Source organism: Polypterus senegalus, chromosome 2, assembly GCF_016835505.1.
Source record: "Polypterus senegalus isolate Bchr_013 chromosome 2, ASM1683550v1, whole genome shotgun sequence".
NCBI classification, from domain to species: domain Eukaryota; kingdom Metazoa; phylum Chordata; class Cladistia; order Polypteriformes; family Polypteridae; genus Polypterus; species Polypterus senegalus.
In genome coordinates this window covers 274,067,189-274,084,493 of record NC_053155.1, presented here as the reverse complement: position 1 = coordinate 274,084,493, position 17,305 = coordinate 274,067,189, and the positions used below count along the sequence as shown (strand labels likewise).

The 17,305-nt window shown below is 37.6% G+C and overlaps 1 protein-coding gene across 2 annotated transcripts in view; it reads left to right on the top strand.

Annotated features, from left to right (window-relative positions):
• Nucleotides 1-13,853, top strand: part of apooa (apolipoprotein O, a) — a 48,793-nt gene extending 34,940 nt beyond the window's left edge. Inside the window, exons 9-10 of one of the 2 annotated variants that reach the window (XM_039745591.1) lie at nucleotides 9,097-9,165; nucleotides 11,443-13,853. In XM_039745591.1, coding sequence (XP_039601525.1) covers nucleotides 9,097-9,156 — 60 coding nt within the window. In that variant the 3' untranslated portion in view covers nucleotides 9,157-9,165; nucleotides 11,443-13,853. The remainder of the gene's footprint in view (nucleotides 1-9,096; nucleotides 9,166-11,442) is intronic. The other variant, XM_039745592.1, reaches the window with a different exon arrangement.
• Nucleotides 13,854-17,305: the final 3,452 nt, after the last annotated feature.

Here is a 17,305-nt window from a genome sequence, read left to right as displayed (position 1 = left end):
GCCGGGAGGTCCGCGGCTTCAGTTACGCAATTACGCGGGACTGGAGCAGCGGGGACACCGGCTTCAGCAGAGTCTGCTGCTTCATCTACGGCACAAGAAGGCACATTTGAGCTATCTGAACTGAAAGTGTTGCTCGCTGAGCTCACGCAAGATATAAAGGAAAGCGAGAAGGCTAATGAGAAAGCAACGGCAAAGGCACTTGAGAGACTGAAACAGGAATTAAAACAGGAGATGAAACAGGCCAATGAATGTCTGGACAGGAAATCCAACAGGCAAATGAAAGGCTGCGACAGGAATTCCAACAGGCAAATGAAAGGCTGCGTCAAGAGGTCCAACTTGAACTTCGACAGGTGCTGGGCAAAATTGAAGAGCGCATTGAGAAAAACTCGCTAAACTGAGCACGCTTGCTGATCAATTGGAGCATCTTAGTGAGACATTCACGAATCGGATCGAAATAGCCGAACATCTAGCTTCCAGTGCCGAGGAAAGAGCAGTAAATGCCAGTTCGGAATGTAAAAAACTCGGAGAAAAACTTGGAGACAGACTGGCTGCTTTAGAAGATGGCAGTAGAAGGTATAATGTCAGAATTGAAGGCCTGCCGGAGAATCGAGAAAGTTTAAACCCTGTGAAATTCGCAACTGAACTTTTTTCTAAAATAATCGGGCGACTTTAAAGCAGAATCTGAGATAGCAGCGGCTTACAGCGTCGCGGATCAAACACCGTCAGACCCGACCAAGATCTTTTATAGTTCGTTTTGAGCGATTATCATTTAAGTTAGAGGTGATGGAACTCCTCAGAAAAAGGAAAATATTATATATGAAAATTGCCACATTCGCGTCTTCCCTGACTTCTCTCCAGCAACAGCTATTAAGCGCGCAGCCTTCTATAATATTAAACAGCGCTACGGCAAGCCAATGTCAAATACGGCCTCCTGTATCCGGCAAAACTGAAAGTGGAATGGCAGGGTCATTTCTATGTTTTCGCTAGCAAGGAGGAGGCAGAAAATGAGTTAAGAAAGCTGATCCGGGACTATTCTGATACATAATTGTGAGTCATGGCGGTAAATGATAAAGCTAGGATTAATAATCTACTGTCTGATCTATTTGTTTTAAAATACGGGTTTTTTTTATCAGCATATATTCTCATATTCTTATTATTACTTACTTATTATTATTATTACTTACTTATTACTTATTATTACTTAGTATTACTAGGGCTAAATGTTTATGTTTTATTGTGCTTAATTACGTTTTCCTCCTCTTTTTTCTTTTCTAATTATTTCATGTGTACCCTAAATGAGACTGTTCAATATCATACCCTTGGTTTACTGTTATTGCTATTACTGCATTAAGACTTGTTATGCTTGTTTTGGACACATCTTTAACACCATCACCTGGGTTTATTATCTGGGGATATCATCTTAATGCACTAAAATTGCTGAAGATTATATGTATGTGTATGTGTATGTATATATGTGTATATATGTGTGTATGTATGTGTATATATATATATGTATATATATATATATATATATATGTATATGTGTATATATATGTATATGTATATATTAAGTGCAAAATTCTTTTCTTTTTTTTCTTTTTCCTCTTTTAAAGACTATATTGGTAACAGATATCTCTATCTTTTAACCTTAAAGCGCCACTGCATGGGGGCTTGATGTGCTTTGGGCGTGCTCTGTCTCTGGGTATGTCAGAGGACTGGGACTGCATGAAGTGGGTTTTAGCCTCACCTGGGGAGGCAAAAAGGGAGGGTGGGGGGTTAAGGGGAAGAGAAAGAGAGCAGGCTTGATCTATATCTAATCTATCATCTCAATCTTTATAATTATAACTATCAACGTAATAATAAGCTGCATGGCAACAACTCTTGGGGAATAGGAAATTAAGACCTAAACTATTTCACTTCCAGTTAAGACTATAAATGACATCAAAAACTCAGAATCAGTGTCTCCATGATGGGACAGTTAACTTCGTAAGCTGGAATGTTAAAGGCCTGAATCACGAATTAAAGAGAAAGAAAGTACTTCTCACCTAACAGGTCTAAATGCTAAAATAGTATTTTTACAGGAAACCCACTTACTAAGTAAGGATCAGTTCCGCTGCAAAAGACTGGACTGGCCAAATGTTCCATTCTAGTTTTACAAAGAAAACTAGAGGGGTGGGAATTCTCATACATAGAACAGTACCATTTGTAGCATCAGATGTAGTATTGGATCCTGAAGGGAGATATGTGATGGTCATGGGAGACTTATCTAACTGTAAAATGATTTTGATAAATGTTTATGCACCTAATGTTGATGATAAGGAATTTATACAAAATTTATTTGCATCCATTCCCAATCTGAACACTCATAAACTTATAATGGCTGGGGGCTTTAATTGTGTTCTAAATCCACTTTTAGATAAGACTTCCTCCACAGGGGAACGCAACTAACACCGCAAAGATAATTACAAAGTTTATAACTGATCACAACTTATCAGATCCCTGGAGGTTTTTAAACCCAAATTCAAGAACATATTCTTTCTACTCACCAGTACATCATTGCTACTCAAGGATTGATTACTTCTTTATAGATAATAACTTCTTGCCTAAGATTAAATCTTGTAAATACGATGCTATTGTTATTTCAGACCATGCTCCGATGATCTTGGAGCTGAAATTACTAAGCCCCATACACTCACCCCGCAGATGGCCTCAATCCGCTTCTATTAGCTGACGAGAATTGTACTGAATTTATATCCAAACAAATTGAATTCTTTCTAGAGACAAATACATCCCCTGAGATCTCTGCAGGAATACTCTGGGAAACTCTTAAGGCCTTCTTAAGAGGACAGATTATCTCATATCTTTCCCACAGAAATAAATCCGCAAGAAAGTAGCAGAGATAAAAGTGAAATTACTAAAATAGATGAAGAACATGCCAGACTACCAAGCGAGACTCTACATAAGAGGAGGCAGGCTCTACATTCAGAATTAAACCTCTTGACAACTAAAGAAACCGAACAACTAATTTACAAATCCAGACATCATTATTATGAACATGGAGAGAAAGCTAATAAGCTTTTAGCCAACAAATTCACAAGCAAGATGTACGCATAGCGCAATCTCGTAATTACTAACACGAATGGAGATAAAATCATCGAACACAAAAATATAATGTACACTTTTAGAGACTACTATAAATCCCTATATACTACTGAGTTTAAAGAAGACAATATACAATCTAATGCATTTCTGGATAAATTACAGATACCACAAATTGACGCTTTTAGTGTGGAGGAACTCGATAAACCTCTGTCATTATCAGAATTACTGGATGCTATAAAGTCACTCCAAGGTGGAAAAGCAGCAGGCCCTGACGGCTACCCTGCAGAGTTTTACAAGAAATTCTCCGCTCAGCTAGCTCCCTCCTATTAGCAACATTTACAGAAGCCAGAGATAACCAATCTCTTCCACAAACCTTTCGCCAAGCACTAATCACTGTCTTTCCAAAACAAAATAAGGACTTATTACAATGTGCATCATACAGACCAATTTCACTTCTGAATAACGACGTTAAAATACTCTCTAAAATCATAGCTAGAAGGATGGAGAAAGTGCTCCCCTCGTAATATCACAAGACCAAACTGGATTTATTAGGGGCCGACACTTATCTTCAAATCTTCGACGCCTGTTTAATGTAATATACTCACCAACTAAATCAAACACCCCAGAAATATTATTATCATTGGATGCAGAAAAAGCATTCGACATGATTGAATGGAAATACCTTTTACTATTTTGGAGAAGTTTGGGTTTGGCCCAACATTTGTGCATGGATTAAATTACTGTATACTAACCCAGAAGCTTCAGTTTGCATCAATAACATTTGCTCAGACTACTTTAAACTAGAACGTGGCACAAGACAAGGATGCCCTTTGTCACCACTGCTGTTTGCAATTGCCATTGAACCACTGGCAATACATTGTCGAAATACTGATCAGATAAAGGGGATTAGCAGAGAAGGACTGGAACAGAAAATCTCATTATATGCAGATGACATGGTACTGTATATATCGGACCCAGAAAATTCTGTGCCTGCAGTCTTAGCAGCACTCACAGAATTTCAAAAGCTCTCTGGTCTCAGAATTAATCTGAATAAAAGTGTACTCTTTCCGTGAATTCAAGCATATAATATTAGATTAGACACCCTTCCTTTTATCATTGCAGAACAGTTTAAATACCTCGTAAACATCACAAGTAAACATAAAGCTCTTATCAACAAAATTTCGCCTGCATGGAAAAAATTAAACAAGACTTGCATAGATGGTCAACCCTTCATCTCACACTAGCTGGAAGAATTAACACTGTTAAGATGAATATTCTTCCTAAGCTCCTTTTTATTTCAAAACATACCAATATACATTAATAAATCGTTCTTTAAGCAATTAGATTCAACAATAACCTCATTTATTTGGAATTCTAAACATCCACGCATCAAAAGAGCGACCCTACAAAGACAAAAGGCAGAAGGTGGCATGGCTCTACCTAACTTCCAGTTTTATTACTGGGCAAATATACAGCGATAAGAACCTGGACACAAATAGAAGAACATACACAGGCATGGACCGCAATAGAAGTAAAATCCTGCAGTACTTCTTTGTATTCCTTGCTCTGTGCTCCAATAAACACACGCTATCGGCAATACACTAATAACCCAATTGTGCTCCACTCACTTAGAATCTGGAACCAATGTAGAAAGCATTTTAAGACGGAGAAGCTTCTTTCTGTGGCACCCCTGCAAAAGAACCACCTCTTTCAACCCTCACAAACATATGCAGTTTTTAATATCTGGAAAAATTTGGAATTAACTTGCTTAGAGATCTTTATATAGACAACGCCTTTGCATCCTATGAACAATTACAGTACGTTCCAAATTTAACATTCCAGCTACAAATTTCTTTCACTATCTTCAAATCAGGAACTTTGTTAAACAGAACCTTCCAGATTTTCCTCATCTTGCACCCTCATCCACGCTGGAAAAATTATTGCTCAATTTCAAGGAGTTAGACTCCATCTCTACAATATATAAAATCCTTTTACAATCCCTTCCTTTCAAAGATCCAAGAGGACACTGGGAAAATGACCTCTCAATTAATATATCAGAAAAGGAGTGGAAAGTAGCAATGCAGAGAATTCACTCAAGCTCCATATGCAAAGCATACAATTATACAACTCAAAATTATATATCGAGCACATCTGTCTCGACTAAAACTCTCCAAAATGTTTCCAGGGCATGATCCAACCTGCGAACGTTGCAACCAAGCCCCAGCCTCACTAGGTCACATGTTCTGGGCCTGCACCAAATTAACATTATTCTGGACAAAAATTTTTAATTACCTCTCAGACAGTCTTGGACTCACAATCCCTCCTAACCCATTAACAGCTGTGTTTGGGGTTCTTCCAGAGGGTCTTAAAGTGGAGAAAGACAAACAAATTGTTATTGCATTCACTACACTGTTGGCACGCAGACTTATTCTGATAAACTGGAAGAACCCAAACTCTCCTCTTTTAAGTCAGTGGGAAACTGATGTGTTATATTATTTAAAATTGGAAAAATCAAATACTCAGTTAGAGGATCTGTGCAGACTTTTTCAAAACATGGCAGGATCTAATCAGTAATATTTTGAAATGAGTTTATAAAGCACAGAGAATTTGTTGATTTAGGTATTTTTACAAGCCTTAAATTTTACACCATTTGGCTTGCTCTCTCTCTCAAGGGTGGGGATCGATCTGTTCTTAGCATAATTTTTTTTTTTGTAAAAACTTGATTACTATGTATTGATTATAATAAAAAAAAAAAAAAAAAAAGCACGTATTGATTTTTTGATTGTTCGCTTTTCTTAGCGAGCGATCTCTCTCTCTCTCCAAAATTCTCTGCTCCTGACACACGCACTCCTTTGAAGAGAACATATATTTGCATTCTTTTAATTGTGAGAAAGAACTGTCATCTCTGTCTTGTCATGGAGCACAGTTTAAACTTTTGACTAAAGGGTGTTATTTCATGTCTAGAGGGCTCTTATAATGTTAACAGTGTGGGAGAGTTTATAAGGGCTTAAAATATATAAAAATAACCATACAAACATATGGTTTCTACTTCACGGATTTTCATCTATCGCGGGGGGTTCTGGAAAGCAACCCCCGCGATCGAGGAGGGATTACTGTATTTCTTCTCTAGTTTTGCATTCTGCTGTACATAGACCTGATGCTATTTGCTTGTCTATAGGGTGGTCCAGATCTAATTATGCAACTTTTAATGCAATGCAGAAAAACAATACAAGACAAAAGAATTGCTGTTCGACTGACAACCATCTCCCCGCCATTTCGGAATGCAGCGCAGGTGCTGCCATCTATCGGCAACAAAAATAATTTTTTATGAATTCTCTATGTAATAAACTTAATACATTATAGCGTAATAAAAATTGCATAATTAGATCTGGACCACCCTGTATAATTGTTGGCTTGTGTTGATAGCTATAATTGTATTGTTTGTAGCTCTATAGAGTCAGTCATAAACATCAAAGTGCTGATTGCCGTGCTAGATGTTTAAAGCATAGATTGTGAGTGACAGCAGCTGCACCATTATATGTTTCACATCAGCATAATCCAGCAGTGTACTGCTCATTCAGCTTTAGGTTTATAGAGTCATTACTGCTGCATGTACAGAGTACAGTGAAATTCTAACTTGCCTGTGCTTATCAATCTGCAACATGTCAACAGTGCTATAATTAGTAAGTATGCAGTTAAGTATACTCACAAAATATTTTTCCAGTAGGAAAAAAATGTGGAATAAGTCTGAGCCAGTTACAATTAATATTAATCCAGGGTTATTTTAACAATATTTTTACATATCCTTAACTTGCATAAGTAGTTACATGTGTGCAAACTGGTAACTGTGAGTTTTGTGAGGAAGGAAGGGAGTCAGAGAATAAGTGTTATTTCCCAGTTCATATTTTTGCAGAACATTTTGTTCTGGGGTTTTACTGTGTTTGTGTTTTAGTATTGAATGCAAAGCATACGTATAGTAGGTAAGTGTGTTTTTCTCAAATTTCCTGGTCTTCATTTAAAGCACACTAATCCAAAAGCATGTTATTGCTTTGTCAGTGATGTAGTATGTGGCATCAACTCAGCTAGAACAATGAAGTTATTAAATTGTGTTTGATGTACTATACAATACAAATGAACATTGCTATTTGACTAAATAATGCCCTTTCATTTGTCTGTAGATGGATTCAGGCTGGCAGCAGTGGTTAGGGGAGGGTGGGCCCAATATCTTGTCAGGACCATTGGCCTTTAGACTTGGGATTGCCACCACAGAAAACCTTATAAAGAATAGCAGAGAAAGTAGGGGTTAGTACAGATTTTGGAGCCACCATGAATGATAATGATAATTAAATGCATATACAGAGTATCAGGATTAAGCTAAAATGAAGCTATGAGAAAGCCATATAAGACAAGACAATGCAGAAACTTAATACAGGTATTCAAGAAATACATATTGACACTGATGGTACTAAAAACTAAATCCTGCCCTTATAAAAGAGATGTCAAAGGCTCCTGGCCCAGATCTAGCAGTAGGAAATTTTTAAAGCACCCCACTTCAACAATTTAAGCAATATTCAAAAAATGTTACATATGGTCCATTCTGACTGTTAGTCTTCTCAAAGACTGTGTTTCATATGTAGATTATATCCATATTTATTTTGCCGAGTTACATGAACAGCTGGCATTGAATGCATGTTCAGTGTCTGCTCATGCTTATCTGAGCAGCACATTGCACCACATCTGGTAACCGCTAGTTAGAGTGGGAACTGACTCAAAACAAAAAAGTGGAAAGAAGGTGACCTGCCACTCTACCACAAAGAACTCAAGTGTGATGACAAAGGTGTGACAGTCTCATGAAAGATATGGTAGCTTGATTCTAAGCATGCAACTGCTACCACTGTACTCAATTTTTAGAGCTGCACAGGTGTCAGGGAAGGCTCCTGTTCCACTGCTTATTTGACTATTGCAACTGGCCTACATAATTCTTTTGCCTGTTCCACTGACATGATCATTCTTTGTGGATAAAAAACATGTTTGCATTTTGCAATTGCTATGTTTCTGACCAACTCTGAATGTAGCCTGTACGGTATATAGCCAGTGCCCCTAGTTTAATTCAACCAAGCACCATTCATTCATGACATGTTAATGTAGGTATCAATGGATGTACTTTGCATTAGCTAGAAATTCTCATGTGTCTGGACTCTCTCTCACTCAGCTATGCACATACTGCATGTACTTTTTTTCACTCAATGTTGATGTTGGTCCTGTGGCTGCCTGGAGCTTTCCTAACTTGCCGCAGTGGCCAAGAAAGAAAAAGCTAATGAAATGGGAAGACAGTTTCAAGAGAGACACAAGGCAAAATATAGAACTGTGATGATACGATAGATATGAGTATATTTTTTATAATGAAAATGTATCAGTAGGGGTTTGTAAAGTATTCCATCCTGTATTGAGATATATAAAATGTTATTTTTGGCCACCAGTAAAGCTGAGTTTGATATCCCTGTACTAGACCAAGCTATATGATACGGATGTTTATCATATTTTAATCAGTGCACCATGTTCCTTCTTTGGAGATATGCAAGACCACAGTCAACATTATCAGGTTCTATGAATGGATGAATGTCAGGCATACATGAATACATAAATCTTTAGCAATTGTGAAACAAGAAGTTTCCCACAGTCTCATTTGGTATTATTATTTTCACAATAAGGATTTTTTTGTCAAAATCTGATGCTAATTTTGAGGAAAGGTTGCAACTGATCATGATCAAGTTCTCAGAAAGATGCAACCCGTTTAAAAAAAAAAAAAAACCTCACTCCTCAGGGTCAAGCAAAAGAACACACTGTGCTAGAGTAAAGGACTAACAAAACTAAAAACGTCCAGGTAAAATCAGACAATAAATTAGAAACTCTAAATGTATTTTTTCAGACAGATCTGTACAACGCAATACTTTACTGCTTAGTACAATCATTGTTTTACTTCCTTTTTTTTAGAATGAAGGATCACATGATGAAGACAGTCAAAAACATCCTGTTAGTGAGACAAAGAGCTGAATATGTGAGGTAAAGTTTGACTTTTAGACTCGCATAACATTTTGATTAGAATGCAGTAATGGAGAAAACATAGTTGGAGTTAGTAGTGTTGGGTGACATGAGAAAAATGGGTCTCACCTAAAAGGACTGTGGAAAATGGAAGAAAAAGATTTGGGAGACAATGAACTAACCTGTGTAAATCTTGGGAATTGCTGTTAATCTAATGGTGATGATGATAATTAGTGAGAATGTGCTCTTTGATGCTTTAACATCTGTCCAGGGATCTTGGCTGTCTCTAGAACTTAAAGAAACCACATGTAGCATAGGAAATAGATGGAACGGTGTACAGGTTGGCATTGCTATTGTATGATGCTCACATTTGTTTGCAAGTTCATTTGACTTCATTCTGCTGGCTACGGATCATTTCACAGTTAAGACATTGTTTTAGGCTGATTCATAATTCTACTTTGACATATGTGAATTTTTGAGATCCTTTTTATGTTCCATCTCCCTGCAACATTTAATTGAGGAAGTGAGTTAAAAATAAATCTGAGAAAGTCTGAATGCACAATAGAAAACTGCCATCACTACTGCTTACCTGAATTGACTCACATTTACATCCTGCTTTCTGTGAAAAAATGCACATTGGCTTATGTCTTAAAAGCACTTCTATTTAAATTAAAACTGGGTTCTGTAACACTTGACTCACAGTTAACCTGAAATAATTCTGCCAAATCAAGTTTATTGATGCCATTACTGCTCATGACTTACAAAAGGTTTAATTCCTTTGGTCTATCCAAGTAGGATTTGGCCTTTAGTCTGAGGAGAGGAGCTTTGTAGTTGTTCTTTGTACAGCTTCTAGAACTGCTATGTCATATTCCAGATGCAGTGTTGCAAGTGCATTAAAGAATCTGAGAGTAATTTCCCTTCATTCATTTTCAATGGGTTTTAGAAAATTTCCTTTTTCTTTTAATTTCTTCTCCACGTTGCCTTATTGAGAATAATTTTACATTAACTTAAATGTCCAAATCCTTTCCTGATGATGCTGCCTATATGAGAGCCTCACCCATCTTGTATTTATGGCTAATGTGCCCTTTGCATTCATGTAGCATTTTGGAACTTCCCAGCATAAGACTGCATTTTCCATTCCTTTGTCAGGTTTTGCCTCCTACTCTGTGTTTTTTGTACCTTCGATGGTTCATTTGCAGACACTAGAACTATATCAGAACCTGGTTCAAATTTGTGTACCTTGGGCCAAATGCACCAACCGTGACTGCATAATATATCAAATAAAAAATTGTCATTAAAATAATTTTATTTGTAATATTCAATGAAATTGCTTTTTTAATTTAAAGGAAATTAAATGCTAACCATTTACTTTTCAGTATTTAGATGAACAGTTCTTTGGTATGCTTATACATTGTGCACATGAATAGTTTGCTGGTTATGTGATAAAGAAAAGTTTATCAATTGAAATTCTGTATCAAGCATTTAAAACAGTAACCATTTGTTACTTTTTGTTTTTATAACTGGAAAGAACATTTATTTTGTGTGGTAGACTACATAAAAATGGCAATTTCGGCCCATATTTACTGATATACAGAGTCTTAAACCAACTGTGTTGTTATTTTAACAATGCCTATTTTATCCTACATTTATTCTTCCATTTTAAGTTGAGTGTTGTGGGGTACCAAAGCCTTTGAGGAAGAACTGGGCATGAGGCAAGAGTTATCCTTGGACAGAGCACCATTATGTCACAGGACACAAATATGCAGGCCACCACCACATTAATTCACATTTAGAATCACCAATTGACTTAACATGCATGTCTTTGGGATATTGGAGGAAAAGTTCTTTCAGACTAGATTCAATTGCACACGGTATCTGAGCAGTGATTCAAACCAAGTACTGGAGTAATACGGAAGCAGCACTAACCTCTGTGCCACTGTGCTGTCTTAAGTTAGTTTGCTGTCCCCAATTTTAAACAGCATCCCAATTAGAGATTAAACTAAGAACCCTATTGCTTTCAGATTTTACCTTATTAAATTAAATCTTCAAGCACAAATTATTAAATTCCTGTGACCTGGGAGTGAGACCTTGCCTGTGTGAAGCTTCGCCACCAGATCATACTGTATGCGCTTGTACAAAAATACAGCACCAGTAAATACATAGTAATGATTAACCATTTATAGCGGAAGAATCTGTTTTATACTAATTAATACAGCAGGTAAATAAAAAATTAAGAAATGTGTTTGCAGTATTTTCTGCAGTAGTGAAGCCATAAACAAAATTCATTTTCTTTTGTAGACCTTGAATTGGAACGGCTGAAGCAGATTTCAGGATTAACCAGCAATCTTTGCATTAGTACACTCCTTGATGAATTTGGCTGGAGGACTGACACTCAGGGAGTTGACAGCTTTTACAGGTTCATAATCTGCACTGTGTTATAGTCTATTTAAAATACTGTACAGTTACAAAGTTGGTTTTAAACTTCCAATGTAATTATTATAAATAAATATGTGTACAGTATCACATTTTTATTTTACAATCTATTTTCTTTGGCAAGTATATCTGTTCTTTATTTTTAATTTGCTGTACATCCTGATTGTAATATTCTGTTGAAAGATGTTTTATGCCAGTTCTGCAAATTTTTGTGAAACTTCTAAATCAGGAGGCTTTTGTGCAACATTTGTCAGAGGTTTAAGTGACTTGCTAGCGGCTACACAGTAAGTCAGGGGCAAAGATTAAACTGACATCTTGAAGTTTAAAGTCCATAGTTTTAGCCACTAGACTGTGCTCACTGTCTCTATTGCTCAGATTACTAGTCTGCATATTATACAAGTTTTAGTTATGCATTGGCAGTCAACTCCTCAACAGTAGATATTATTCGTTAGAAAAAAAAACAAACTAGTAACTTATATACATGAAGTAACACATGTATACTATGTGCACTAATGTAAAGTATATTGCAACAAAGTGCAGTCACAATTAGAACTGATGGAAGTTTGTTCCTCCCATAATCACATGGCTTAGGTTACTGCATACACTCTTGTAAAAGGGTAAGTACACCTCATGAAAGTTATATTAAGATTTGATCTTCATTTGAACAGTATCTTTAGGTAATATACAGGCAGAGTGGTGGCTCTGAGGCAATCAGAAGGTTGCGGTTCTGAATCTCATAAATGCCACATCTGACTCAACTCCATTGGACCCTTGAGCAAGACCCTTAACCTGCAATTGCTTCATCCTGGGTTTGACAATCTGCATCCAGCCCTGCAAGCAGGTCCTCCAGCTTGCAGGGAAAACGTGGGTATTGGTGGCAGGATTAGCCCTCTAGCCAACATAAAAATCCTCACAGTTCCAGTGTGGTGTTGAGGTGTCACCCGCTGCACTCATGTCCCAATCCAGGTGGTTCGTCGTGTGGTGGTCGTCACAATATGCTATCATTGCATGCTCCCAACTTCTCCCCTCTTATTAGATAATTTAATTGGAAAAAAGATTATTTGACTTTGCAATAATATATACAATGAAAAATTTGATATGATAGGCCATTTATGCCATTTCCTTCTGAGGAAATCGTAAGTACACCCTTGGCTGTAATAGCTGGCATTGTCCCTTTTTGCAGAAACAGTCTCAGGCAGGCATTCTATATAACTGTTTACCAGTCTCTGACATCAACTTCATTTTGCTTCCTTTTTTTATGTTTAGGGACACTTTCATGTTGCAAAGTCCAATTTCATTTGAGCTTCTGTCTTCTCACAGACAGTCAATTATACATGAGCAACACCTAGAACAATGAAGAGTTCATAGAGAATTCTGTGGTGGTGCCCAGGCCCAGACTTAGAGTATTAGCCCCAAACCATAATACTTTGGCTACTGTGCTTTAGAGTTCGTGTTGCGTTCTTTGGTTTAACCAAACTTGTCTACTAGTACTGTAGCCAAATAACTTTATATTTACTTCATCTGTTCAGAGCTCATTGTTTCTAGAATCCTGGTCTTTTCCTAGGTGTTCATGGGCAAACATTAATCTTGTCCTGACGTTCTTTTTGGACAGAAAAGGTTTCCTCCTGGCACACCTACCATGTTGATCTAATTTGTGCATCATGTATTGAATAGTAGACTCATGCACTTTGACATTAACAGAGCTACCTGTAGGTCCCGTGATGAAATTCTGGGATTCTTGAAGACTTATCTCAGCATGTCGAGTTCTACTCTTGGGATGAATTTGCTGGATATGCCTGGCTTAGACAAGTTGGCTTTTGTTTGAAATTTTCTCCAGTTGAAGGTAATATTCAGCATGGTTTGATGGTTGATTTCCAGTTGTTTGGAGATTTTAATAAATCCCATCCCAAACTCATAGGTATATGTAGTCTTCTTTTAGAAAGCTGCAGAGACTTATTTCGATTTAGGCATGGTGATAACAGACAAAATATAAAATATAAAGGTGGAATGGTGTTTGTTATATCACCTTTACTTATAGATACTGTTTAACTGAAGAACAAAACTTGATATGTCCACATTTGTTAAAAAAAGTAAATATTTCATGGAGTGTACTTACTTTTTTGCATGACTGTATACAGCCATGTGATTTTGGAAGGAACAATAACAAACTTCCATCAGTTTCATGTTCCATTCTTGGACACAACTTCCTGGATTTGCTTTATTCAAAAGTTAAAGATGCCTTTAAATGTACAATAAACCTGTGGTACCATTGATGAGATCTGACCCACCGTCTGATCTTATTTTCATCTACAAGCCTTTCACTTTGAAACCTGCTCACACCAAGATAGAAGTAGTGGACTTTAAAGGCTGAAATGACTCTGAGTGTCTGTTTCCAAAGGACAGACTGGGAAATGATATACAAGTCACAAGGGAATGATATCAAGGGACTTACTCACAGCATCACAGACTATATTAAGTTCTATGTCGACACTATTGTACCCTCAAAAACGGTGCACAGATTTCCAAACAACAAATACCTGGATTACTAAAGAGTTAAAGTCTCCTGAATGATAAGAAGAGAACGTTCAAATCTGGCGATTAAGAGGCTCTGAAGAGAGTGCTGAAGAAAAACCTGAGTGAAGGGAAGTGTACAGAACTGAAATAGAAAACAAACTGGCTTAGAATAACATGAAAGATGTCTGGAGTTGACTGGGCATAATTACTGGACTTAAACAATTTAGGGTTCAGGTGCAGGAGGGGAACTTGGACAAAGCTAATGCCTTGAACCAATTTTGAATAGATTTTTTTCCTTTCATTGCCACTTACCTTCAGTGGTCAGGGCTCCCACACTATTCCTACTGCATCACCCATTCCTTGTACTGTACATTTTTTACTCCTACCTCTTCACCTGGTATGACCAGTGATGAGCCCAACTCTGACTATCAGGATGGACAAAAGGACTCTCGCTGCATACAACAGCACAGGCTAAATCCAGGTTTTCGTAATCTGCTTGTGTGCTGCTAGGTGGCCTATCAAACATTAAAGCTTTCAGTTTCTTCTACATATTAAAGTTTTTCAAAGCACAAAGTGTAGGCAAAGTCTTTAAGTGTACCACTGTGATCTGTAAAGGTTATTCATGCACGTAATTTTATTTTTAATGAGAATCTAAATGATGGGGTTGAACCTGACAGGGAAATCAGATGAATCAAGTGTGACACAATGCTGAAGTGCTGATGTGCCCTGTTTGGCCGGGGTCGTCAGGGTCAACATCTATTTTAAAGGTTCCCAAGCAAGTTGCCACTGCAGTCAGCAAACCAATTGTACCCATGTTTGGAGATTACATGTTTAAAGAGGAGGTATAAAAATGGAACAACTTCATGGAACTCCAGAGCTCACCTACGGACGGATGGAATACATCGCTCCTGCCTGTGCCTAGGACAACAGTTTCCCACACTGTGTCAAAGACTGGACAAGCGCCAATCACAGGAAACTCCAACTGAATCGTGGTCAAGTACAGCTCTCCTTTGACTATTATATTATTGTGAGTGTTAAACAATTAAACAGAAGCAAGTATAATCTTTCGTTAGTGTTACTGATTCTTTCAATCCCCGCCATATCACTATTGAATATATGTGTGTGTGTATATATATATATATATATGTGTGTGTATATATATATATATATATATGTGTGTGTGTATATATATATATATGTGTGTATATATATATATATATATATGTGTGTGTGTATATATATATATATGTGTGTGTGTGTATATATATATATATGTACAAGGCAAAGCACTCACTCACTCACTCTTCACTAATTCTCCAACTTCCTTCCTTGAAAGGCTGAAATTTGGCAGGCTCATTCCTTAAAGCTTCCGTACAAAAGTTGGGCAGGTTTCATTTCGAAATTCTACACGTAATGGTCATAACGGTTGACAGTGTCCGCCATGTTGAACGTTCTTATTTATGGCCCCTTCTTCACGAAATTTGGTGGGTGGCTTCCCTGCGCTAACCGAAACCAATTTGCGTACTTATTTCAGTGGTATGACGCCACTGTCAGCCGCCATATTGAACTTTCCGACGTCACTAATTCTCCAACTTCCTGTGTAGCTAGAAGGCTGACATTTGGCAGGCTCATTCCTTACAGCTTACTTACAAAAGTTAAGCAGGTTTCATTTCATAATTCTACGTGTAACGGTCATAACGATTGACAACGTTTGCCATGTTGAACTTTCTTATTTATGGCCCCATCTTCACGAAATTTGGTAGGTGGCTTCCCTGTGCTAACCAAAACAGATGTACATACTTATTTCAGTGGTATGATGCCACTGTCAGCCGCCATATTGAACTTTCCAACGTCACTAATTCTCCAACTTCCCGTGTAGGTAGAAGGCTGAAATTTGGTACTTATTTCGGTGGTATGATGCCACTGTTGGCCGCCATATTGAGCTTTTCAACGGTCTTTGTTACTTATGGGCCCATCTTAAAGAAATTTGGTACGCGGGTTCCCAACGCTAACTGAATCCTACTTACGTGCATATATACGTCCATAGCCTGCAGCTCGGTCACCATGCGAGGCGGCGTTGGGTCCCCCATCCCAACGCCTCCCGCTTGTTGGCTGCCTGCCTATATAAGGCCGTCCGTCGCTCCAGTCTCTACATTCCCTTCCTTGCTTCACCACGGGATTCACGTCTCCCTGCTGATAACTACAGCCTTTTTATTTAATCCCCTGCTTCTACGCTGTTTTATTGTTCATTTATTACGATTATAGTTATTGTGTAGGCATTTTAGACTTACTTTACATTGTTCAGGTACCATTTCCTTTATCATTCCAACCGTAGCCCCATTAACATGTCTATCGAGGTGAACATTGTGTCTTATGAATTGAATGACTGGGACAGGTTCAAGGTGTGGACTAATGACAGTACAGGAAATAATTATTCTACACAGGAGCACTAGAAGAGTGAAATGCTTAAGCCCTTCACCTATGCATCTGCATGTGAGTTGATGGCTGCCGGTGAATTGTTCGGTTGTTGCTTTCAAGTGTACCGAAATGGCCAAATATTTTACACCTTTTGACAACCGCCAGTGCCTCTTACACATCTTAGATTGACAGGTGATGATTTGAGTAGTGGACACTTTGATGTTTATGAATGTTTAAACTCTCAATAGCTGGATGTAAAGTTATCAATGAAACCGGCTGTATACTTACAACGCTTGACAGATGCCGAATGTCTCTTCAACACAAGTCCTACAAATACTGTCGTAATTGAAATAAACCATGAAACTCAAACCGATTATGACAGAAGCAATCCAAGCTGTGAGATTTGAAACAAGGTTACTGTTCACATGGCCAACTGTACGTTGCATGCTCAAGAGTAAGCTCAGCGAACAGCTTGGTCATATTACAACCAGAGGGCCGAACTCTCAATGTGGTATACAAAGAGATCCTTAACAAATAATTATTGGTATATTTTCCCTCAGTTTAAAAAGGTTTAATTTTTTAACTTTCTTCTTAATAAAAATTTTAAGGCAGTACTTCGCCACTGTGAAGCGCGGGTATTTTGCTAGTGTGTGTGTGTGTATATATATATAATTTTTTTTTTTTTTTTTTAGAAGAAAGACAAACACAGCATGAAGGTTTGGGGTTTTTAGCCCCGTATACTCTTAACAAAAGGCTCAGGTCAATTTGTTTCTTACAAGCTCAAAAAGACATAGAA